General features: G+C 41.3%; 1 protein-coding gene across 1 annotated transcript; it reads left to right on the forward strand.

The window, feature by feature from the left end:
* The first annotated feature begins 399 nt into the window (after window positions 1-399).
* LOC104408942 (zinc finger and BTB domain-containing protein 20-like) lies at window positions 400-25775 on the forward strand. Its single transcript, XM_010018688.1, is given in 4 exon segments — window positions 400-627; window positions 18791-18962; window positions 18964-20384; window positions 24958-25775. Coding segments are annotated over 3 exon segments (1992 nt in total). The 5' UTR covers window positions 400-627; window positions 18791-18810; the 3' UTR covers window positions 25377-25775.
* The last annotated feature ends 1118 nt before the right edge of the window (window positions 25776-26893 follow it).

The raw sequence follows: 26893 nt of genomic DNA on the forward strand, positions 1-26893 counted from the left end.
GTGAGTCTCTACGCTGATTTGTTTTGAACTGGAAACTTGCATATTTGTTTGCTTTTCAGACATTTCTGTTACATTTCTGTATAAATCTCTCTATTCAGATTACTACAGCCTTAGTTAATATTTGTCAAATGGAGCTCTGACTGTCTAAACCGCTGGGACGAGTTTCATTTTATATGTCATCAGTAGGGGCAGAATGAGGAGCTTCATGCTTGGCCTATTTGCTATAACACAGTCTCAGGGCCATTGCATCAGAGTCAAAACAAGGAGCAGCTTGTTTCCAAACAAGAAGCATGGAGGAAAGTCTTCTCTGCCTCCTTCCCTGTAAGGAAAAGGGGGGAGGGAGGAGGGGAGGGGGAGAAAGTTATCTTTAACAGATTCTAAAAATGCCTTTTCCCAAATATGCAGTCAGTGCCTTCAAAGGTCTCTTTGTTTATTTTCAGGAAGAAACCCAAGACAGCTGAAAACCAGAAGGCGTCTGAGGAGAATGAGATTACTCAGACGGGTGCATGCAGCGCCAAGCCGGGCCTTCCCTGCCTGAACCTTGAAGCTGTTCTGTCTCTGAGCCCAGCCCTCATCACTCACCACATTCATCAACAAACCTGCACGCACACACAGGGTCATCTGATTGTGAGTACACCAACATGCTGCTGGGTTGCACTGGGGTTTGTGAAAACACACTTCTTGCTGCGGACGAGGTTTTCTACTTGGATGCTCTTTCCATAATGGCACAAGCAGGACTTACTCAGGGCTTACCTTTTCCCTTCTTTGGGAATTACCACTGAAACGTAGCAGTTTGTGTTAAGGTTGTGATAATGTGATCAGCCAGAGGAAGCTGACAGCATGTTGTTGGGTCAGGTTGCTGCTTCTTACAAATTAAAAAGGGAAGACCCCTCAAACATGCCTCTTTCCATCTAGAGCTGTAGTTATTCCTCTCCAGGTCGTGCTTCTTGTTACCCAAGCACATCTGCTGACCGGGATTTTTCAGCCTGGGCTGTATTTCAGTGAGAAAAAACAAGTGTCTGCCTGAGATACCCAGGATTGTAAAGGATTTCCATGAAGAAAGGGGGGAGTGTTTTGTGGAGAGGATGGAGAGGACCAGCCTGTGAGAGTCTGGAAAATCTCTGTAGACCTCTGTGGTTCTACCAGTTTAAGGCCCTTGTTTTGAGTGCGTTCACTTTCAGATTACTCAGCATGGGTTCATTGGCCTTTTAAAAATGTTCTTTTCCATTTGGCAAAGCATACAAAAATAAGGGAGGGAATGATTAAAACGGGATTTTGGAAAGTCAGAACTTACCCTGTCAGCTTTTCAAAACACTGTCATTTCACAGTGGTCCCTGCCTGGAAGTCTGTTGGGCAAGAATGTGCAGGGTGATGTGAACCTCAACATTCACTAGTTTTAGAATAGATGGTGTACCTCTTCTGCAGTGTTTTTAGGATGTTGTAAAATTTACGAGGGAGAAAAAAGGAGAAAGAAAGATGATGACACCAGGTTTCAAGAGCTCAGAAGCCAACGAGACTTTGCAAAGGCCTATAAAAAAAAATCAGGGCATGACAATAAAAAATCAGATTAAAAAGGATGTATATCCTTTTCTTTTTTAATTTAAAAATCCTGCCTCAGGGCCAAGCTTGGAAGCAGCCGGGTTATAGGGATCATCACTATCAAAATCACTTTACCTGCAATTCATTCCTGTTGGCTTCTGACTTTATTTATTATGAGCTTCTTCTAGAGATCTTGATTTTAATAGGGCTGGTAAACATTGGGGAGACTTTCCTAAATCTCACCTGGTGATTTGGGGAGAAGAAAGAGATGTGAAACAATTGAGCAGCAGGCAGCATGCAATTTAGTATATACAGGAATTCTCTTCAAATTGGAGATGTCAGGCTCTTTGTTAAAACCGTGGTACAGTTTTGTCTTGTAATGTTTTCTGAAAACAAAAAGCTTGTGAAAAGATGCAAAAAATGAGCAGAACAACAAGAAAAAATAATCCTTAATTTCAAACAAAGAATCTCTTTATCCCATTCACAAAGATGAAAGAGTTCATTAGTAAATGGGATTTGAAACCTCACACGGATATTTTTTGACAGTACAAATGGAAACCAATGAAAGCAACCTTAGGACAGAGGCCAGCAGGGATTGTAGGGATCTTGGAGAATGAACTCCTGCTTTTGCTTTTTGAGGTGGCCAAGTTCAAGGGTGAAGAATATTGGCAGAAGGCAGTAGGGGGGAAGTGGAGCCTGCAGCTCTTTATGCTCTACCTGTTCTGAGGAACAAGAGTCTTTTAGACCTCAAAGTTTTTAATATTCTCATATCACTTTCAGTCCTGCTAAATTCACAATACCAATACGAATAAACTGCAAACCCAGGTTAGATGCTTCTTTCACACTGGTGGGTTTTTTTCAGAAAAGAAAGTTCAATAATAATTTCAGCATTAATATTATCCTATCTCAGGAATTGCTGAAATTTAGTTCCCAAAATACAACTAGAGTCCTGCAAAAATTCAGGAAATGGTAAGACTTCTTGTGGTGTTGATCTCTGTTAGTTGATTCTGTGTGCTTTGAAACTGATGTAAAAACTCACGTTATTTATGATGGGTCATAACCTTTATCTGGCTGTATTAGTTCGGGGCAGTATGCATATAATTAGTGTTTGGAATGCCCTTGCAAAGTAGCAATGCCAATTTCTTACATGAACTAAAAATGAGTCATGATGAATATTTTCTGCATATTTACTGTAGCTATCTCCTGTGCCATGTGGGGTTTATCTAGTATTACCTCAATCCTTAGTACTGGAATACCTTCATTGACCCAAAAGATTACTATTTGTGGCTCCCAACATTTGAAGATGGGCTTCCCCACAAACTCCTTCTTACCACTTGCCTTCCCAGCCTTTTAGATTCATTTTTTCCCCTCACCTTAGAATTCTTCCCTTTGTCTTTCTCTTCCCCTCCTGTCAGAGCTACATTGCCACATCTTTTTTCCTCTCAGCTTTTGGACCTGTGGTGATTTTTTACCTGTTTAGGCCAGCAACCCTTACTGTCCTTCTCCTTACCTTCTAGACACTACAGCATTGCTTCTCCCCCCTTGCTCGGACTGCCGTACTGCCTCTATCCCCACAACTGGGCAGGTTATATTTCATTTACAAGAGGATATTCTTCATTCTGGTGGGGAAGTTTCTTAGTGGATAGTGAACAATTTAAAAATACTTAAAACTTCGGATTAGACACGAAGTTTCAGGAGAAGAATTTTCATGGAAAATATTAGGAACACCCAGAAAGAGTCAGCATGGTAGGCTGTATCAATTCTTGGAAAAATGCACTGATGTACAGATGGTTCCATAAGCCCTCATTCATGTATCTGGAGAAAAAGACTTAGATTTTACGGCCCACCTATTCAAATCAGTTTGAAATCTGCACTGACCATTTTGCATGCACAGTCAATAGTGCTTGGCAGTACCACATATTTATTATGAGAAATATTCAGAAGCCAATCTACTCTAAAAAATCAGGTTGATTTTGGAATGATTCAGATAAAAATACGTTTTCCAAGCATAGGAAATAAAAACTCTGTGATAGCCATCATAGCTGTAAAAGGCAGAGGTGAAGAAAGCCTAAGCAATAGTCTGAAAGCCAGTCTTACTGAAGTGCGTATTTAGCAAAAAAAATCTGGGTAAAGTCATATGTGACACACAATTTAGCGCTTAATTCTATGGTGTAGTACATTCTACGTACTGGGTTTGATGCCACTTATTCCCAATGAAATTCCATTATTTCTGACCCTCATAGACTGGGCCCTAGATTTCTGAATTTGAACGTTCAATTTCCTTGGGTGACACGGTCTAGTGTGAGGTGTTCCTGCCCATGGCAGGGGGGTTGGAACTAGATGATATTAAGGTCATTTTCAACCCAAACCATTCTATGATTCTATGATTTTATGATTTCCTATGCAGATGGATCCTTGAAGCAAAATCCAGAACCTAGGGTTCATTGTGTCCAGTTCCCATCTCTTTCAGTGTTGGGAAATGCTAGCTCACACACTGCGTTTGGAGAAACAAATTAGAGGAGATCGTCTTCTTGAGGTAGCTGTTTTCATGTAGGGCTTGGCAGACAAAAAGCACCACTTTGAATTAATTTGGAATTAAGTCACAGAGTGAGCTGATAGAGCTCCAAAATGAGTTATACCTCTAGCTACTCAGCTGTCACAAACAGATGTAGCTGCTTAACCAGAAGAAAGGTGTTTATGGAAAAAGCTATAAGGACAAGCTTGGAGGCACAAGTTCTGGAAAGGTTGCAATGAAGGAAAAGAAAGCATACGAGATAGGTGCTGTTTGCAGTTTTCTACATACTTTCTTGCTTACGGATAGAGAATGGGGTGGGGTCCTACTTTGAAGGCTGAACTGCCTTAGGTAAAGCTTCTAAAGATTTTGCTAAAAGGTAAAGGAAGGAAGTCATCAGGACTTGGCTTTATTTGAATTGATTCGGTCTGTATAGGCCACTCACTTCAGGAGAGTTCGGCAGAAACTTTCACCAGTTCTCAGAGATACAGTCAGACAAAAACTTAATTCAGGCTCTGATGTATGCATCTTAACAGATGTGTCCAAACTTAAAGGAATCCCATGGGGCCAGTGCAACTGAATTTGTTTGTCTCTATTGATAGTTGAACGAGTTATTCTTAGACATTGGATGGTCCATCTGTGAAGGAATTTGTTCCAGGCAAGGGAATAGCAACGTGTTTGTGAAGTTTCCATGGGACAGGTTGTACAATCATTGTGATGAAAACTGCTGAAGCAATTTTAACGATTTTAGAGAACACAATTCTTGCAAAGACCTGTGATTCTGGTAGGGAATGAAAGCTGAGAAGAAAAGCGGGGCATGGATAATTTCTGAAAAATCCATGAAATAATCATTGGTAAGATGTTGAGATGGGGGAGGACTTTCTGAAGTTAAGTTTAGCAAGGGACCAGGGAGTTTTTATGCATTAAATAGAATACTCTTTATAAACACTGTCGGTGATGGGCCACATCTGAAGCCTTTGTCCATACATGCTCAAGTGACATGGCTGACTTGGGCCAATTCCAGCACTTTTTAGCTTTCACAGGACGGGAACTTTGACGCTGTCTGTTTTCTTTTTCTCCTCCTACGTTCTGATTTTTGTAGCTTGATAACCTTCCAGCACAATGGGGAAAGGCAGAGAGGGAACCTCATAAAGCATTGAAAGTGGATGTGGAAACTCCGGGTTTTCATTTTCTTAAGCAGCTGGAGGAAACTACCGTTCACTTCCCATGAATCAACAAGTTTGATTTACCTGGGGGTGCGAATAGAGGCTAGATGGGTCTGAAGGTGGTTTGTCCTCACCTTTACCTTGTAGGTTTCATGTGTTTCTCTCAGAGGTTCTGTGGCAGGAAGAGAACAGCTACATGCGCTTATCGTCTTCCCTCTGCCTGTGGAAATTTGTGGCTGTTATTCCCTTGGAACTGCCCTGTAGCTTTCAAATGATCGCCACTCTCGGAGGGACTGGGAGGGTGGGGGGTGTTGATTCTTCCAGACCCCTTGTTTTCAGAGGCAGGCAGGATGTCGATAATAATTTCATCTGTATTTTTGCTAATCTATATATAGCATGTGTTAGCTAATGCTGAATATTTTTAGGTTGGTTTTGGTGACCTAAGAAATGGTGTATGTTTAGATACCTGTTTTAGATGATATAATAATAATGATACAGGCCTTTTCTGTAGCAAACTAAACTGAAAACAAGGACATCTGTAGTTTTTAAATACTAATGTCACAACACTTAGTTATACTTTCACCTTGCAGAACACTTGAAATTTTGTTTAGTAAGTGTTTCTCTTTTTAACAGTCATAAGCGGTTTTTATGTCCCGTAGGTTTATATTTCTGTTTGTAAGATTATCAAAGAAATATCAGCCAGGAATGACTTGTATTTTCATAGAAGTAGATAAATGTTTCTTGATTTGTGTAGAAACAGGAGTAAGTACAAGTACAGGTATGTAAAACTATTAAGCTGAGCTTTCCCTGCCTCCGTTGAAAAAGCCATCACAATACATTAAAGAATTGGCGGTGTAAAATGTTGTACTACTGATAGGAACTGGTCTCCGTATTCCTAATCAGTACACTAAGTGAGTTTTGTCAGGTTGGTCTCTCGGGCTTTTCTTCTCATGAGAAATGACTAATAGCATATGGTACTTCAGTTATGAAGTCAGTGACTATGTTTTCAGAAGCAATTGTGTGACTTTGGAGCTTAACTTTCACTGATGCGTAAATCAGTTACATTTATAATGCATAGGTGCTTTTGAAAATTTATCTAATTATCCTAAATGTTGGTTCTCTAATTTGATGGCCTTGCAATACCGGCTTGATGCTAGGTTGCCAATTCTTGTGGTATTCAGTGCTTTTCTTGCTGCTCTCCACTTAGAGAGCAGTAACATGCATCATTTCAGCTTCAGTTTAAAACAGCCATGGAAATTTCTAGCTTTTATGATTTCAGGGGAGAACTTGGATAGGTCCCCAGCGTATCTATTCTTTCTCAGTACCAGGGGAAAGGATAAAAAGGTCTTACTTCTCTTTAAAATTCCATAGCTTCCATTCTGAAGATTTCAAGGTGTCTGACCTGATAATACTGTGATATTTCTGTTTCTAAGTCATGCTGCAGCCACTGAGACGTACTGTAACTGTCCAGTAAGATATCTGCAGTTTGTTTCTGAGTTTACCTGTTCCCATCTTCAGAATCCTCCCCCCACAGGTTTTTATTACCGTTCTTCAAATTGTGAATCTTCTAGTAAATCCTTCCATTCTATATTGGATGAGTGTTTCAACTGCCTCACTCACGAAATGAGTGACTGATGAATACCTTATACTGTCTATCACCGTTCAATGTATTAAGATGTTCTAGTACTCTTTCATTGTTTGGGATTTGTTTGTTTGGTTTTGTATGTGGTGTTCTGGGGTTTTTTTAATAATAGTCTCCAGAACAGCGCTTTCCTTTTCTCCCACCTGAAGTAACTTACTTTCTTCCATCATCCTCCATTCTGAAACTTAAAGCAGTAATGTCAATTCCACTGCAGAATTTGTGTAACCTCTTTGACTACCTTTACCTTTCACAGATCAGTAGTCTGTCTAACCACTGAGTCTACTACTTACCTACTTAATCTATCAATTCAGATTATCTACAGCACTTCTTAGATACCGGTCATTGCCCTGTAAGCTTTCTCTGTCTGATGTGTTTAAATAATGTTTTATTACAGTCTTTATTGTCTTATTATTTATCTTTATGCCTTTAGTGTTTTTTTTTCTTTAAATTTCCCCTTCACCCTACCAAATCTTTGTTTTACATCTAGCTTGCTGCAGTTTATGCTCAGTTCTATTACTGTCACTTGGGTAAGTTTTCCACCTTTGGAAGGATACATTTTCAGCTTTAATGAACTCTTATACCTTGTATTTAACCATTGTAGCGTTTTCTATTTCCTTATTTTTTTGTTCTTGTCCTTGGATATACATAGGGACTCTGTGTATTAGGGCCACCTCTCTGCTGATCTTATGGATTTTAATTCTTTATCTTTTCCTTTCAGGCCCTTTCTGACTAACTTCCTCTTGGTTTGGGTTTTTGTTTTTTTTTTTTTCCTTTTAATAGTTGTTCTGCCTGAAGTTGCACGTATAAAAAGTGCCACTTTATATGATCTGCTTGAAGGATGTCAAACATAATCATGCCAATCATCATTATTTCATGTCTCAACCATGCATGCTACTGCTGTCATCTCCTCGGTCCTAATTGGGTAAGAAGACTGAACTAAATGTACCGTTTCCCTAATATGGTCTGCAGAGGGACACTTCATGTAGCAGACTCAAGCATGCAAGATTTTCCAGTGCTTGACAGGTGACTCAGACTTGAAGGGAACTAAACAGCTGCATCTACATCTCCTTTTGTCCTACTGCATGTTCTTAAAACCCTGCATAACCCAGTGGTTAGTCGTTTGTGTGCTACAGCTACACCTTCCATGCTTTGAGAAACACTGACTGGTGCATTAGTTGCCTGGTTTGTTGCAACTACAAACTCCCAAGTTACAGATGTAAAAATAGACTTGTTCACCTTCTGTTCCTTTTCACCGCTGTGAGCTTTCTAAGCACTGGAGCTTTACGCTCATACCATCGAAGCTTTCATAGTCACTTTCTCCTCTTTTCTGTCATTTACCTGTGGTAGAGTAGCCATGTAGTGTTTGTGCTGTGATCCCACTCAATAACTTCAGGGCCAGAGCAGTATTCAAATGAGGGAAAACCAAAGCAATTCTCAAATTGTTCTTGGCTGAGCAAAGAGGGCTTCTTCATTCAAAACATTTCAGAAGTGAAGCCTTAACGTGGAGAGAGCTTGGAAGGTAAAACCAAGATAATGTTTAATACCACCAACTAATGCTTATAAAGTGTGCTAGGGGATGTTGTGGGGGGGAGGGGGAAGAATTATATTTCTACAAGAAATGTGGTGTTTGATCTATTCCGTAGGTGAAAGTTGGTTGTACACCATCAGAGTACTGCTAAACTCCTCCATCTCCATCAGGGTATTTGCCTGGTGCACGGTGGACTACAGCAACATGTCCTGGCTGACACTGGTGTTTGGGTTCTCGGGGACACCAACTATTATTATTTCTAGAGGGAATGCCATTGCACCATCTTTTCGTTTATGTTTTCTGTGACTGTTTTCATTGTCCATGGAGTCATTTCCAAGGCTAAAATAACATGAGATCTAGCCTTACGCAACTACCACTCAGGAACCAGAATACAAAGAGAATGCAAGATCTCTAGTTAATCTGTCAGCACGAGTAGCTCCTTGAGGAATTAACTGTGCCCAGGAAAAAAAGGATAAACAAATCCTAGAACCCCTACTCATTCCAGCTTTGTTGTGTTAAACACTGAAAGGATCTCTGCCTGGCTGGGATGCACAATGTATACTCTCTATCAGTGTGTGACATGTGGTGAAATGCTTCTTCTTGAAAGCCCACAAGAGAGAAGTAGTATAAATTAAGATTAATCTCACAACAGCTATTTTTGAGTTCTTAACCAGTGAAAATGTAAGTGTAGCAATATTGTGTATCTATTAAAAATCTTGAAAGGCTCTTTATAACTAGATGATAGGAGTGATAACGTGTAATTTATTGATGTTACACAGATAGAGGAGAAACCACACAGTAGCAATTTTTGTGTGAAAAGGGGTATGATAGAGGAAATAAAAACAGAGCAAGGGACTTCTCCCCACAGCTTCATGCCTGTGTGGGCAACCATGTCAACTTGAACAAAAACACCTTGTGCTTTGATCGCATGCCACATTTCAAATCAGGGCATATTCCCTGTATTTGAAAGTAAACCTCCCAGATACTCTCTCCAATGTTTTTGTCTGAGTTGAGGGTAGAATGTGCCCAGAGGCAGACCTGAGAAATCTCTCTCCTGCTCTGTATTAGTATCACCTGTTGGTGTCTGTATGCTTGTTGTATACATGTGATCCCAGGGCCTTTTCTCAAGGAAAAGGCCTTGAAATTGGAACTGACAATGTACATTTAATGCTGCAGATCCATCTGATGATGTCAAGTCACACATGAATGCTCCATTCCTGTTTATAGCCTTCATTTATTAGTTTAAAGCATTCTGCCATACATTTCTTCCTAGCAAAACTAAGTAGGTGATTTTGGAAGTAAGTCTGCTCCCAGGCATTGTGGAGGTCTCACTAAGGACAGAAATTTTCCCTGTGGCCTTCAGCGTCTTTGACACGAGCATGCGCTGTTTCCTACTGATACTTAAATTCAAATTAGAAGCAGGCCTGAACACATCCCATAAACTCAAAATAAAGAAGCCACAGTCCAAAACAGTATGAATATCTGTCTCAGGATATTTCTAACTTGAAATATTCACCAAAGCACCCAGTTGTACTAGTTAACAATTACCCTTTCACTAATACAAAAAGAAGATGAATGGAAAAAATAACCAAATAAAATCTAGTGTTTTCATGTTATAGCTTTCCTCTTCTCAGGGCTGAGACACAGCCACTGGAAGAGATAAAAGAATCCTTTTCTCAGCCCTGAGGACTGGCATTTGCAGTGTTCCATTTATTCCCCGTTTCTCCCATCATCCAGTAGTTCTGGATGACCAGAACAAAGTCTCCTACATTAAAAAGCCTTTCTCTGGAAACATAAAGGGTCTTCCGCAGGCAGCAGCTCTCCCACAAACATCAGCCATTTCTGATGCACCCTTTTTCTAACAGACTGCTGCAAACACTCCCTGTAGAGGATTCTAGCTTGAATAGAAACCTCCTAAACAGGTAATTACTTTAAGAGGTTTTAATCTATGTTTTCCTTTTAACCAAAGCCCACAGGCTTTCAGGCTTACTGTATTTAACCACACTCAAACTGATAAGCTTTCCCTCCTCGTCTTTCTGCCGGGGGAAAATACTTAACAATACAGGGCAAATGTGAAAGAGTTCATGGAATAGCAATTGTCTCTTTTGGAGACACGTTTTAATATATTTGCAACAGTTATCCTTCTAATTCATTCCGCTTCCAGGCTCTGCTCCCACCTCCAGCCCCAGCCCCTTCTCCTCCCTAAACAACACTTCTGAGAGAGGATGTAAGTTTGTACAGCCCACCACAGCAAGCTAACCAAAAGCAATCCCTGTTCACTTTCGGGTATTCAGTCTGAAATGCATTATTAGGTTTAAACAAAAGCCCTTCAAGCAGGTGAAGGTATTCTTAATGACTACGTCAAGCTTTTGTTCGGAACCATAGAATAGCAAGATAAATCATCTGATTTGCCTTTATTTCCCAAAATGTTTGTTCTGTTCTTCTCCAAGAAGCATCCCCCTATTCTGTGAGTGGGGAGTGTTCATGCTGTAACTTCACCAGCATCACTGGTCCATATCGTCTCTTCCTTTTCCAGTCTCCTGTTGCAGTCTGGTAAGTGCAGTGTGCCCTCTGAGTAACCCCACCTGGCACTGTGAAGGAAAACCAGCAATAGATGCACCTAGATTTTTAAAGACCCAAACTACCTTAAACTTACAGCCAGTTGAAACAGTTGGGCCATGCTGGGGCTTGGCAGGATAGTGCGTGAGCTCCCTGGGAACAAGCAAGCACGGCTGAAGCAGTTTTCGTGTAGAACATGAAAATCGTTCCCTGCTGAAGGAGGGAATGAGCACAGCCTCGTTTCCTTTCCTAGGAAATAGTGCCATCATGTGGCCACCTTGTTTTCTCTGCTTCAAATTACAAGAGGGCAGTTGTACAAAGTTTTCTCTCTTACATTAAAATGCTATCATCTGGTGAGCCTGTCTTTTGCCAATGTAAATAGGTTAAAGCTGGCCAGGGCGCAGGAATTAACGCCCTTGTAATAATATGACAAGCCTGTTGATATCCCTCTTAATGCAGGTGTGACAACAGCTTTGGAAGTTCTTCTGTTAATGTGGTATATGTTGCTTAGAGATGTTGTAGATACCGACAGGAGAAGCATCCCCCGATCAATGCAGTAGTCCATGTTTATGCCAGGGGGATCTCATGGCATGGCTGCAGCAGTGGAGGGTCTGCAGACAAGGGCTGGGAGAGAACTGAGAGAAACAGAGTGTGTGTGTATGTGTGCCAGTGTTTACAGTGGAGGTACATTGGACTGGACCCCAAATATGTGCCTGGGCATAAAAATGACTTTTGAGTATACCTTCTTTACTTTAAAGTATTTTTGGAGTTCCTAAAATAGCAAGAATACAAACTGGAGTGAAAGTGGGAAAAGTAAATGCCCTGGCTAAAACTGGAGGGGGTTTTTTTAACTTAAAAATAGCTGAATGTGCTGTAACACTTTGAAGCCCATGGTCACCAGACTGCTGTGAACTGGAATTACTTTATACTTGGTATTTCACAGTTGTAAGTAGGATGTTCACCATTAAGAGGTATAAAGGAACAAGTTACCAGAGTAGTTTGAGAGGAAAGCTTCATTTTTGTAAGCCTGGAGAACAAAATTTCGAGATACCTGTGGAGTTAATTCTTGATCTTTCTGTAGTGTTCTATATCCAAGAGAACAATTTGTGACGATTAAGGAGGGCAGTCCTGCTGCTGAACTGGGTGCGTGATGCTCTCCTTGTTCTACAGATGCAGCAAACTGAGGCACAGACATTGCTGTCTGCAGATTGTAGAGCAAACAGGATTAGTGCTGATGGATACCTCTCACAGTCTTTCAGGTGAAACGGTCTTTCAGGTGAAACAGAGAAAGGTGATTCACTGCCTGCTCCCCAAGTGTGTAGGCTTAAGAGGCTTTTATGCTTGACATTTGGAATTAATGCCCACTGGATAGAGAAGCAATTTTATGTACAGAAAACCTATGGTTTAGTCTTCAGCTTTATGTAAAATGGATATGTCATCATTAGGTAAATGCTAAAAAGGACAGAGAAAGCCTGTCTCCTGATCAGAGTTTAAGCAAGCTCTTTCTTCTTAGCCATCTACTCAATACGTTTGTTCCTTGGAGAGTAAGGTTGTGTTTGTGTGTGCATGCATTTCTGTCTTTCAAATAAACGTAGTTATTAGACTATGAAATGCAGAGAAGTTTGACAGCTTTCAGAATGCAGTGATTCTTTCTTCCATAGAGTATATTACTGACACATTAATAGACGTTGTGCTGGTAAAAATACAGTACTTCCTGTTAAATGTAGACTGCTACATATTTTGATTCTAACAACAATCTGGTAGGGTTAGGGCAATTTGTGTAGTGTCATCTGGTGTTTGTTTTGGATAGATATTATAGAAGAAGATACTGATTTTCAAGATGTTCAAGCAGATGATTGGGTGAAGACTCCAGCAAACCTTTAAAGCAACAGAAAGCAAGGGCTGCTCCTGGTCAGATCTCCTGCTGAGGATACAAATGTTCTTCTGTGTTCCTGAAACTCCATGCACACACTTCCTCTTGCAGGATTCTGCTCAGAATGAGGCCAAATATACAGGAGAATTAGTCTGAGCAGGATTGGCTATATCAGCCTTCCTAGCATCACTGAGATATAGTGAGAAGTCAGCCCCGACCAGCATTTCAGGATTTTAATTCAAGTCATTTCCTTGAGTGGAAAAAATGTTGCTCCACTAAATATGGTCCCAGAGGATTGGAACCTGATGCAGGACTAATTTTGCATGTGGAAACACTAGATAAGATTTTTTTTGCTCTGTTAATACAGTTTTATTTTAGAGTAACTAACTTGAGAACAACAGAAAATAAAACTTCAGCACTTGGGATAAATCAGGTCGTTGGAGCTGAAGAAAGAAAGTTAAGGATTCTTTGCTGAGATGTGCCTTTCTTAAGGAAAATCTGTAGGATTTTGTTTTGATAACTGCTTTATTTGCTTAGTTTTATTTATTCTGTAAGGTCTTTAAAGAGTAACATAGACAAAGTGTCTCAGGCAACTGTTTAACTCACTCAGCTAGAGTACTTACCCACTTTAGGGCACTGCACATTAAATGGAAGAAAGACAAACTGGATTGTAAGACAGGGGAGTTAAGAATGAGAAGAATGCATACAACCAGTGAGGGGGACTGGGAGACCTGAGGCTCTATTTTCTAGGAAAAGTAAGGTTTAAAGAAGAAAAGTGAAGCAGCTTCCAATATAGAAGAGGAAAGTGGTTAATAGTTCTCTGTCTCTGCTGGAGGAAAGGATGAGTAATAGTTTCAAAGTTAAATACTAGGAAAACTTTCTTGTATAAAGATCTTATACTATCTATCTGGAGAAGGAGTGGAAATCCCCTACAGTGTTGGTTTTTTCTGGGTTTTGCAAACCTATTTAACAAATTTCTGAAGAGATAGTGTAGGTGAATTGTTTCCACCTTAAGGAAAAGGAGTACACTAGATGACTGTCTGAAGAACCTAATGCATCCTTGTGATGCAGTCAGGAGACTGGTCATCGAACACTTGGTGCAGAGACTAAGGATTAGAGATATCCAAAGCTACACACAGTAGAGGAAGAGAATAAGGGGCAGATGATAATGCTTGTCTCCAGCAGCAGCAGCAGCAGGTTATGTGGCTTTTGTGGTGCTCCCAGATGCTAATGGCTGGATTACAGATGCATAGAGAAACAGCAGTGGGAAGAAAGCCTACCAGTCCTAACTTCCACATCTTTGTCTTAGCCCAGGGTGTTCTTCCACCTAAGGAAGCACTTGGCATTTGGTGATGAGAATACCACAGGTTATGTAAGGCATAATGCCTCCAACTTTTGTAGTCTTTCAGAGTGTGTATTCTTCCCAATGTGAAGCCTGAGAATCTTGATGGGAAGGCAGATTAGTCAACAATATCAAGCTAGCTCTAGATAATCTTGTCTAAGTATCAGTGAGATGGGTTGCCAAACAATTTTCTAAATTTTGCTGCAGAAAATTGAGGCAAAAATGCCATCTCTATCTGTCTTGGCAAGCCTGCCAGTTCTCTGAGATAGAAGACAATTATTCTCTTTGCCTCGTAAGTATGAAAGTGAGACAAGAGCCTTTGGGGTTCATTTTGCTAGTTGTTCCTGTGAAAGACCACACAGTAAGTTTCCAAAAAGAGCTTGGATTCCAGCGTCCTGGACAATTTTGTTTCGGGTGAAGTCTGTGCACTGAGCTACTGCTGAGTTTCAGTAACTGTGATGGTTTCATCACCACTGTGTTTCTAGAAATGGTAGTCATTACTGTGCGATGAGCTTTGAGATACTGTGATTTTAAAGGACACTAGAGAAAATCAAATTCTGAGATATCTTTCTGTTATAAGCGTTGAAGCTGTAAGCATTGGCTTTGCAGAAAGGGACATCTAGTGGCTGTACAAAAAAAAGCCTTACTAAATACTTTTAATAGAGCCTTATCAAATACTTACATGTATGGCTAAATAAGTCATACATGTATGACTGCTGTATGTCATACCTACTTGTGTGTGACCTGCAGTCTTCACTATTCCATACATCTTTGTAGATCTACATCATGTTTTTGCTGGGATCGTTCTTTATGTTTTTGGCAAACTAAAAAATCACCTTTCTAGTTTCTGTAGGTCTGTGTAGCTTGACAAATAGAAAGCTGCCTTCAAACCATGCTTGATGTACTTCACTGCTACACTTCCACATTTTCTATAGCATCTTCCAAGCGTCCACTGCCTGCTGTTTCCTTCTGCCATTGCTTTCCCTTTTGGTACTGTACTTGGAGAGGTTGTCATTGTTATTGTCATGGTAAAATCTACTTTCTTTTGAATGCCCATAGCATAAAAGTCAGCAGGAGGGGTGGATGAGATTCAGGGAAACACTAATCTAAGCACTCAGTCATGTATTACACACAAAAGTTTGTTTCTTTCCCATCCATGTTGTGCTCCTTCTTACCAGTCGAGGATGAATTCCATGCATGTTTCTGTGAATAGGCTGACAGTTTAATCGGTACATTTGCATATGGGCAAACGGAGCTTTTTTCAGAGTTGCACAGTAATATGTTTCACCTTTATGCCATGCCAGCTTCCAATTGCATCCCAGGAGGATTGCAAATGTGCATAATCTGTGCAGTTGTCTGAGCTTTTTTTTATTTTCTTTTTTTTTTCTGCTTTTTGCTTCCTTTTTTTTTTTTTTTCTTTTTTCTTTTCCTGAACTGGCAAATGCTTATTCATTGACCATCTGGGTGAGAATGGCCTTTGCATTTTCACACCCATTCTTTCCTATATGGTTTGTGAATACCCCTCCAATCAGAATTTGCTTCACAGAAAAGGGACAAAACCATTTTACAGGAGTTTCTCAGAATAAGTCCATTGGGATCTCTGCATCATGTTTACTGGACAAAAAAAAAGGGGGTTACTTAACAAAGACCACTTGAATTTCATAAAAAGGTTCCCACTGTCTCGAATTTAAAAGAGTGGCAGGCCTGAGAAGAGCCTGAGACAGCAGTCTTTTTCCTGAGCCAAGCATTCTGTGAAGTAACGAGTAGGTGAGTGTGCGCGTGTGTAGCTGGGTCTTGTGAAGAGCTGATGCACTTTCTGGCTTGTCCAAGGCTCTAGAAGTCTTTGTAGGAATGCAGCATTTACTTTAGAGTCAAACCTGCGTTGGCAAGTCCACCTTTTATGGGGAGCATCCCCTTGGGACTTTCAGCTTAGGTCAGTATACAGTAAGGGACAACTACAAAGCTTGGATCTGGACAGTTTCCTTGCAGAGAGAGAGAGGAGCTGCATGGAACAGCAGGTTTTGCTACAGACCAGCCCATGGAATTTGTTAAAGTTGCTCTCTTCTGCTGCTGTGGTTTGTGTAGTAGCATCTCTGACAGTGTTGTGGATAATTTGGTTTCCTGTACTTTGTGTAGGCATAGTTTTCAGTGTTGAATGTGAAGGAAGGTGGCCTAGAAGAAACATCCTCAAAATCTGTACTAGCTTTTTTACTGTTACGTGTCTCTTCCACCCACCTTTCTTGTTTTATCTTTAAGGAATGAATTTCAATTGTTTCTCAGTTGAAGAAGTGGTAGTTGTTCCAATTTCATTTGGAGAAGTAAAGGAATGAGAAGACATGTTAGAGACATGTTTGTGTGGAAAGGGAGCCCTACAGTCAAACCAAGTAATGATCAATACTTACTGATGGAAAGATTTCTAGCATACTGATAGGCAACTACTGAAAGGGAGATGGAGATAAATGAGTAGCTACGCGATCACTTGCCATGGCCTACAAGAGGTCTTGAAAAGAGGTGTCATCTATTTATCATTATGATTCAATCCTTGTTTGCCCACCAGTACGAAGCTTTTACCAAGTTTTATTCCTTTCAGAACAAGAATTCTGACTTTCTGTGTAAATACATTTTGAATGCTTACGCAATCTGACGCGTTGGGAAGGGAAGAATCTGGAACTGCCCTGGAATCCTCTGGAGAATGACTCTGGAAAGAGGGAATACATCTTTTCTGTACATTATTTTGTGTAATAATAGTTGCAGTGCCTTTGAAGGAAAGTCTCCCAGGTTCTAAGATATTTTCTGGTGCTGTGATCAGTCACATCAGAGGAGGAATCTCAGGTTTCCCAGCAGAGCTTATGGACAAGACAGATGTAGTGAACAACCTCTGTGATACTGTTAGTAGTTTCCTCCTTGTTCCTGCTATGTAAGCTTCCCCACAATGCTCTAATCTCACATGGAAATTAGTACCCTACTGATACTGGCTGGTTTACATTTGTTAACATCAGACTTCTTCAGACAGCTTGGTCCCATCAGGATTTCTGGTTCCTGACCTTTGTGCTTCCTTTTTATCATTCAGCTGCTTCAGAGAATTAAAATAACCATCCATGTCCGAGGTGGTTTGTCTTTGAACCACCAGAATAGAGGGTGCTTGAGATGTCAGGAGTGGATAAATGAGAAGGAAAGGGCAGAGCAGGGAGGATGCCACATTTTCCTGCAAATTGCAGTGAGAAGTAAAGCACCCCTTAGGCTGGAGCAGAGGGACACTGTTGGGCTAAAAGGCATCTAGATTAAACCACTTTAAATGCCATTTATTTGCACTGTATATTTCTGTTAAAACAGACAGCGATAGTAAGCTAGTTTAATTTGCTCATGCTTCTCTACCAAATTTCTCCTTTGGATTCTCACACATGAACAAGCAACTGTGGCAGAGGGGTTGTAGCTTTAGTAGGAATATTCAAGACAGGACACCTGTGATGATTTTGCATTACTTTTCTCTGCATACTTTTCTAGAAACCAAGGTGATGCATGTACTGCAAATGCTAAGAGAAAGAAATTATTAGTAACATTTTATTTGTTTACCACTCAAAGGGTACTCGGTTCTTCATAGGTAAGAGGGCAAACCATAGGTTCTGCCCATCAAAATCTAAAGAGACAAAAATAAGTAGAGAACATGAAAGGAAATGAAAAAGCATTAAAACCAAAGCACACAAGATGGAGATAGGGAAAAGTGGATTGAGAGATTGAGAAGTTACTTTTTAGTCACTTGTAAAAGTCAACTGTGAAGGCTATGTTGGCTCTGTACCTGAATTGGTTAGGTGCTTTTCTAAATTGTTCTCTATTTAGATTGTTCGGGCAAATGAAGACAAAGTCTTCCTTAGAGTAAATGTCTGTAATTTTCCAGTTTCTGTCAAGTAAATAACAGCAGGAGAACATTTGTTTTTATGTGATGGCATTCTGGTGCCAGTCAGAACTGGGGATACGCTAAAACTGAAGCGGGCACCTCATGTTAACTTTTTGCTTTAGGTTCTTACAGAGGACTGTTTGTCACTACTGGGTAGCAAATGTTCTAAACCACAACCCCAGACAAAACTGTGCGTGGGATTTTAGGAACATTTACAGCCTAAATCTTTAACCAGATTTGGATTTTACAAAGTGACTGCCAGTTTTTTTGATACAAGTAACTGTACTATAAAACACAGGCTCCAAATTCCTTAAAATACCAATCTAGATAGAAATCACATTTTCATACAGACACTTTGCATTAACAGCTTGATCTAAAGGGTCATTAAAGTAAGAGTCTGATCTTTTCTGGCATGGGTCCATATCTGAGCAGCCTAAAATCCACTTTGAATCCATGAGCTCAGACTGTCTCTAGGCTTTTTAAAACCAGATAAACTGGCTTTAAAACTTTTTTCTATTAATTTAGGACTTGAACTTCTGCAGATGTGTAGCAGAGTTTACTTCCAGCCTTACAAAGCTGCTGTCTTATCGGTGCTTTTGTATGTGATTTTTACAGTATAGTCTGTTTTGTGTACCCAGTGGACAGTCACCTTCTCAAATGCCCTGACTGTGGCTCTGCAGAGGACAAGACTCAATCTGTTTTGTTTTTGTTTTTTGTCACCTGCTTTGCTCCAGGTAACATCAGTTGCAAGGGGATGACAGAGCGCATTCATAGCATCAACCTTCACAACTTCAGCAATTCTGTGCTCGAGACCCTCAACGAGCAGCGCAACCGTGGCCACTTCTGTGACGTGACGGTCCGCATCCACGGGAGCATGCTACGCGCCCACCGTTGTGTGCTGGCGGCACCAGGACAAGCTGCTGCTGGGCTACAGCGACATCGAGATCCCCTCAGTGGTGTCAGTCCAGTCTGTGCAAAAGCTCATTGACTTCATGTACAGCGGGGTGCTGCGGGTGTCACAGTCAGAGGCCCTCCAAATCCTCACAGCTGCCAGCATCCTGCAGATCAAGACTGTGATTGATGAGTGCACAAGGATTGTCTCGCAAAATGTGGGAGAGGTCTACCCGGTGATTCAAGATTCTGGCCAGGAGACACCCAGGGGAACACCCGAATCAGGCACCTCGGGGCAGAGCACCGACACAGAGTCTGGCTATCTGCAGAGCCATTCACAGCACAGTGTGGACAGGATCTATTCAGCCCTTTATGCCTGTTCCATGCAAAATGGCAGTGGGGAGCGCTCGTTTTACAGTGGAGCTGTGGTCAGCCACCATGAAACAGCCCTGGGGCTCCCCAGGGACCATCACATGGAAGACCCCAGCTGGATAACCCGGATCCATGAACGGTCACAACAGATGGAGCGGTACCTCTCCACCACTCCAGAGACCACACACTGCCGCAAGCAACCACGGCCTGTCCGCATTCAAACCCTGATGGGCAACATCCACATTAAGCAGGAGATGGAGGATGACTATGACTACTATGGCCAACAGAGGGTGCAGATTCTTGAGCGCAATGAGTCTGAGGAATGCACTGAGGACACTGACCAAGCAGAAGGCACTGAGAGTGAGCCCAAAGGGGAGAGTTTTGACTCGGGAGTCAGTTCCTCCATCGGCACTGAGCCCGATTCCATGGAACAGCAGTTTATGGCTGGTCTAGGCCGGGATGGGCAGCAAGAACCTTCTCAAGCAGATCAAAATGATGTCCCTGCTGATGGCACTCAGCCGCAGCAGCAGCAGCAGCAAGTAGATGCCAACTCTTCCTCGCCAGAGAGAAGCAATGACGTTGAAATGGACAACAAAGTGCTCACAGTCAATAACAGCACCGAAAAGGGGGCTTTGCAGCCTTCTGTCAACACAACTGTTGCCCAGCCATTGCCAACCACACAGATCTACTTACGCCAGACAGAAACCCTCACCAGCAATCTGAGGATGCCACTGACTCTGACCAGCAACACTCAGGTCATTGGCACAGCTGGCAACACCTACCTGCCTGCCCTTTTCACCACACAGTCTGCTGGCAGTGGCCCTAAGCCTTTTCTCTTCAGCCTGCCCCAGCCTTTAGCTGGCCAACAGGCACAGTTTGTGACAGTGTCCCAGCCTGGCCTGTCAACCTTTACTGCCCAGCTGCCAGCCCCACAGCCCTTGGCCCCATCTGCGGGCCACAGCACAGCTGGTGGGCAAGGAGAAAAAAAGCCTTATGAGTGCACTCTCTGTAACAAGACTTTCACCGCCAAACAGAACTACGTCAAGCACATGTTTGTACACACAGGTAAGAGTACATCCCTTTGGCTTATGCATGAAGCCAGAGAAAGTCCTTGATAAACATGGATTTAGATTCTGTTTCCCAACAGCCCCTGCACAAACAGGAGGGAGCTGGTATCACTGAACTCTTTCCAAGCTTACTGCATTGAAGTTGAGCCCCTGCAGAAACATAGGTGCCTTATAGGGGCCTAACTGTGCATGGTACAGAAACAAGCTCATTTTACTGAGCACTCATCCAAGGGAATGGTACAGATTTGTTATCCCCTGTAAGCTGACCAGGCAACATTAAGTAGAAGTGGCATGACGAGAAGGTAATTACAAGTCATTCAAGAAAAACGGTGCCTACTAAGAAAGGGCAGCCCCCTGTAAGTTTTACAGCTACAGGAGTTCAAGTGATGATCACTGGCATGAGTTTAGGGCAAGTTCATTCCTCGTGGAGTGGCAGCAGTAGGTCCAGGCCTGTGTGTTAGACACACTGCCACGTGTTTTCTAAATCTTACATACTCCTCTAAGAAAGTAAATTAGGAGTTTTTTCAGAAAGTTCTGTACTTCACTGAAGCTGACTGCTGCAATCCCCTGTGGTAAGTCAGATGCTTCATGATCTGTGCATACTGAAACATTTAAAAATGTAAGGAGAATTTTAAATAATGTATGTAGAACACAACATCAGGACCCTTTGTGTTCAAAAATGCAACTGCTTTAGTATATGGTATTTTGAGACGATGTAGGCAGCCATATTAACTACGAAGCCAAAACTGCCTTTTCTAGTTTCGTCAAGTTATGAGACTTCAAAACAAGGAGATAGATATATCTTACATGGAGAAGCTATTCTAGGTTCAGAACTACATTTTGCTTGCTTTAGCCCTCAGCTCATTCTGATGTTAGAGAGAAATTCTAGTTTAGAGAAAGAGTAAATATTTCTCTCACCAAGCAGTGGTTTTGTTAACATCAGATCCTAAAATAAATGCTGGATTTGTGATACATGAAGTAGAAAGTGGAGAAATTGCCCAAGTATGGGAGGAATGTAAGTCATGAGTCCCCATTGTATCCAGTAGATTTTACTTCCACATGCATACATAAACTTTTAACTTCTATTTGCCTATAATTACCACTTAAATGAAAAATTCCCCTCGACATCTAAGGCAGACTTGTACATGTACATATATACAAAAAGGTCAACTTCTCAGCACTGGTACAAAATGTATGACTGCAAGGATCAAGAATCCTGAATCCCAAGATTACCCATTGAGTCTGTTAATGTTCTCTATTTTTCTGTTTTGGATGAGTAGCCAAAATACTGGATAGTGTTGTGTTGTTCAGGAAAAATATCCCCTTCAGAACACAATAAAATATATCTGCCTGCACCCTTGTTGTAAAAGCTAGAAAGGCTTCTTCACAAATAGCTTCACTGAGATTAGGTGCTTTATCTCCCCCACCTCCAACTGTGCACTGCATTTGATATTTGGAGTGAGATAAAGAATAATACTAGAAGACCTGGCATAAATATTCCTAGCTACTGCACATAAAGTCAACTAAGGAAATCGATAGGTACCTCCAATCGTTAAATAATATTTTATTTGTGTGGGTCTGAGAATTCCCAAAATTGGGGTGGCAAGCAGAGATTTGGGTGATTGCAAAGTTCATTTAGGAACAGACTGGCTCCATTAGTGGCTGGGGGAATAATTGCACCGTAACCAACAGAGGGCAGGGCTTCAGAAAACCCTTTGGAAAATAACCTTTATATGTACAGCCTCAGAGAAAGGATGTTTGCTACCTTGACCAGTGCTGGACAGGTTCATTATGAAAACTGAGAGGATGCAGCTGTGCCCACAGTCAGGGTGACTTTCCTCAGCCCTCTTAAAAGAAGCCCGGCAAAGTGGCTCTGGAAAAGATCCATGGAAAAGGGGCAGATATGGGAGATGCACATATTTGAATTAGTCTTGCTGTTTGGAGGGCTCATACGAGAAGCCATGGAGAAGCCTAATCATAAACCAGAATTCAACAACCTAAAGGCCTCCTTATCCCTGTATGTCTTCCCGCTTCCCAAAACTACATTCTGATGTAGCTTGCTATGCAATGGAAACCTACATTCCTTTCTTTTACACAGACACAAACATACTAGAAATGGATATTTTTCCATGTGCCCTGCAGACTGGCTTTAACGTATCCCACAGCATTGTTCTGCAAGTTATGCAATGCTGTGGAAACACTAGTGCTAGAATGCATGCAGTGCCTGTATACCATATAAGCCATCATTACCTTCTCCTACATGTCATGCTGTGGTTAATATCTGATAACTGTCCCACATTGCTGTCTGAAGTCAGCCAAATATGAAATAAAGAACCAAAAGGAGGGATATGGACATTTAATTCCCTGAGCGAAGTTTTCTCTGGGTTTCTTCAACATGAAGAATCATGGGAATAAATAATCTACTGTGCTCACTTAGGAAGCACACATATTTGTATACAAAAAGAAAAAAAGAAAACCTGAAAAGTTTTGAGATTCTTAGAAGAGAATAAATCCCAGAAAGGTTTGGAAGCTAAGATTAGAAAGCCAGAACCCAGTGTATCTTAGAAACATGTGCGGGCAAAAATTAGGGTGTTTTTATAGCATAGTCTTAACAGGGTCTAGAGCAGAGGAGACCAACTTATTACAAACTCTGGGACATATATTGCCTAAGGCAAAAATGAGCATTGTAAATATAATCAGTCTCTTGTAAGTTAATCAGACATTATTATAACTGACACATGATCATTTTCCACATCACACGCGTCAAACATATTGGCCTGTCTATACTTGACACTACTATGTTCAGCAAAGCCAGCAGGAAAGTAAAGACTTAATGTGTTTTGACCAAGTGTCTTTCACCAAGTAAGGACAAACTCGTCACTGGTTCAAGGAAGAGCAGCATGTGGATTTCGTTCACAGATGTCACCATCATATGTGCAAACTGTGAAATCAAAAGAAATAGAGACTCAGTGGAGATAAAAAAGTAGGTCTTTCCCATCCAATACATATCAATTATCTCCTCTTAAAATTGAATATATGTATTGTATCTCACTATACAAAGGGTAAATGGTACCTTACCACAGGTGTGTAATAGTCATTGAAGATCAACTCTTCAAGATTTAAAACAGTGTCAGATTGTAAAAAAGAAGGAAGCAGGATGTCTGGGAAGAAAAGAAAAAAAAAAAAGGAAGGATCTCTGTTAGAGGGGAAATTGCAGAATGACCAAATTAAAATAATGTTTCAGTCAGTGAAACAGGCTCGTTTTGATTGTTGCAGAGCTGTGGTACCATCACTCTCCCTGACAGATTTGGGGATCATGAGTTATCACACCTGAAATACACCACAAGTGAATCAGAAAATCAAACTAAAAAGCAGCTTTTCGTGGGGCATTCAGGGTGTTGGGTATTGTCTACATTATCAATACAGCAACATAAAAAAATGTTGCCTAATACCCTGAAACATGAGGCAGAAGAACTCTGAGCATGAGGAGGAGTTAAGAGTAGTCTGGACAAACCAGTCGTATCAGCTCAGCTGAGTATTTTTTTCAGTTCATCCTTGTAGCTACTGGTTTGTCTGGATATGATCAGAGTTCACTTACAGAAGCTGCCAGAATCAGTTTTACAACAGCCCTGGGCACACAAGTGGTAGATGATATAAGTATTTTATGTCTCTGATTTATCTGATAAGGTGTTTTAATCAGCAGTCAAATCATTTAAGTTTCATGTCTGTTACCCTGGAAGTTTGTCTGGTAGGTTGCCCTTTGCATGGTACTGGCTGGCCTAGGCAATTCTGTATACCAAGTTTCCCTTTCAGTTACTCTTATCCATGCTTCAACTATGAGATTTGACCAGAAAAAGGGGCAACAAATATAAACCTCTTAAAACACACTGAATTCCTTTGGCAATGTCTAACATTTCTCTCCTGAGAAATGTAAAGCAGTTTGACAAAAGTGGTTGTGTTACAGGTCAGCTATCTAGTAGTCACTAGCTTTGTCCGTGTTTTATTTTGTGCAGATAGGGAGATGGAGGAACTGGAGGCCAGGTTGGACAGAGCCTTGGGTGACATGGCCTAGTGTGAGGCGTCCCTGCCCATGGCAGGGGGTTGGAACTGGATGATCTGAAGGTCCTTTCCATCCCAAACCATTCTATGGTTCTATGACTTAAGACCTTTCTAGAAATGAGCATAAAGGGCAAGGCAGGAGAGGCTGTGCCATTGAAGCTGGGAGTAGACGCCAGGACATTTTAACTCTCATCCCGTCTTTGTCAGTGTCTATTGTGTGAACTTGAAGAAATAACCTGAGCTCCTTTTTACTGTATGTGGATTGGAAATACCTGCAGCCCCCTTTGTAAAGCATTTTGAAACCTCTGGTTGCAAAAAAACTCTTGCGCATCAACAGACACTTACTAACAGACTTACTTACACTTTCTTATTCAGAGCACCTCTCCAAATACCCCTGTGAGACTTGCCGTTAGTTTATTGCAAAGAGTTGTACCAAGCTGGTTTAATTTTATTGTATCTTTTTTTTTTTTGTCTGTTTTTCTTTCTTTCTCTCTCTTGTTGGTAATGAGCAGGTGAGAAACCCCACCAATGCAGCATCTGTTGGCGCTCCTTCTCCTTAAAGGATTACCTAATCAAACACATGGTGACACACACTGGCGTGAGGGCGTACCAGTGCAGTATCTGCAACAAGCGCTTCACCCAGAAGAGCTCCCTTAATGTGCACATGCGCCTCCACCGCGGGGAGAAGTCCTACGAGTGCTACATCTGCAAGAAGAAGTTCTCCCACAAGACCCTGCTGGAGAGGCATGTGGCTCTGCACAGTGCCACCAACGGCACGCCTGGAGCCACCGGCACCGGCGCAAGGGCTGTCCCTGCCGGGGTGGTGGCCTGCACGGAGGGGACCACGTACGTCTGCTCTGTCTGTCCAGCTAAGTTTGACCAAATCGAGCATTTCAACGACCACATGAGGATGCATGTGTCAGACGGATAAGTAGAATCTCTCTCTCTCTTTGTTATGAACAACAAAAAAAAAAAAAAATAGAAACGAGAAAAAAAAAAGCTATGGCACTAGAATTTAAGAAATTATTTTTGTTTCATTTTTACCTTTGTTTTCCTCCTTTTTTTTTTTTTTGGGTTCGTTTTGTTTTGTTGTTTTTGTACTACATGAAGAACTGTTTTTTGCCTGCTGGTACATTACATTTCTGGAGGCTGGGAGAGTAATAATTTTCCCAGCCTCCCTTGGATGGTGGCCTTAAGGCCAGGTAGTGCTTCATGAGCTCCACTGGTTGGATCTCTAGCTACTGGCCTCTAAATACAACCCTTCTTTACTACAAAAAAAACAAACAAACAAAGAAAAAAAAAACCCACAAAAAAAATCAAAAAACAAACAGAAAAATAAAAAAAAAAATCTTTTTTCTCACTTGTGAAGAGCACTACAAAAAAAAAAAAGATACAAAACAAAATATATTACAAATCTACAAGGCCTACTGTCGTTATAAGTACACCGCTCGCAGTGTTTCAATGGACATAACTCACAATGCTGACCGCTTTTGGACTTCACAGTATCCAGTTAGAACTGTGGAATATTTTGCTTCTGGTTGAGCAGCAACCAGAGGAAACAAGGCCCTGCTGGTTTCCACCACGTGTCTGCTTTCTCACACACACGCATCCACAAACACACGAAAGGGCTGAGGGGAGTGTAAGGCAGTGTGGCTTGGATAGTGTGGAGTCCCTGCAGGGTGAGGAAGAAGGATCAGAGGTTCCTCACCAGGATTCTGCTCCATCCCACGCTGTCCGGCGCACCCTCCCCGCTGCTTTTCCCATACCACCACCACCACCTTATAGCAGAAACCAAGAAGATTCAGACAACGAGCAACGGTGGCTTTTATGTAATTTATTCAGTGTCTTCGCTGAGCCCAGGGCCTCAGCACAATCAAGAGGGACTTTCACAGAAGGCAAAGAGAAACACAGAGGAAAATCAAAGATATCAGAGGTTGCAACCTATGGATCTAGGTACAAGAGAAGGGTTAGTTCCCACAATCTTTGCAAAAAACAAAAGTTGCATCAGGATTTACTCGGTGGCTTTTATGTAATTTATTCAGTGTCTTCGCTGAGCCCAGGGCCTCAGCACAATCAAGAGGGACTTTCACAGAAGGCAAAGAGAAACACAGAGGAAAATCAAAGATATCAGAGGTTGCAACCTATGGATCTAGGTACAAGAGAAGGGTTAGTTCCCACAATCTTTGCAAAAAACAAAAGTTGCATCAGGATTTACTCTTGTGGAAGAAAGAGGAATAAGGGGGGGGAGGGGAATAATAATTTAAAAAAAAAAGAGTTCTTGGGACTTTTTTAATTCAAAATTTTATAGAGGGTCAAAAGTGACGTTTACCAGATAGAATGCTGATTTTTTTAATATATTTACAACAGTATTTGTGTAAAAAAAAAAAGCAAAAAAAGTGAGATTGTTAAAAGTAATTTTTCTTTGTTTTCTTTTTTTGTTTTGCGTAC

The sequence above is a fragment of the Nestor notabilis genome, unplaced genomic scaffold (genome assembly GCF_000696875.1).
Source record: "Nestor notabilis isolate BGI_N333 unplaced genomic scaffold, ASM69687v1 scaffold20047, whole genome shotgun sequence".
Classification (NCBI taxonomy): domain Eukaryota; kingdom Metazoa; phylum Chordata; class Aves; order Psittaciformes; family Psittacidae; genus Nestor; species Nestor notabilis.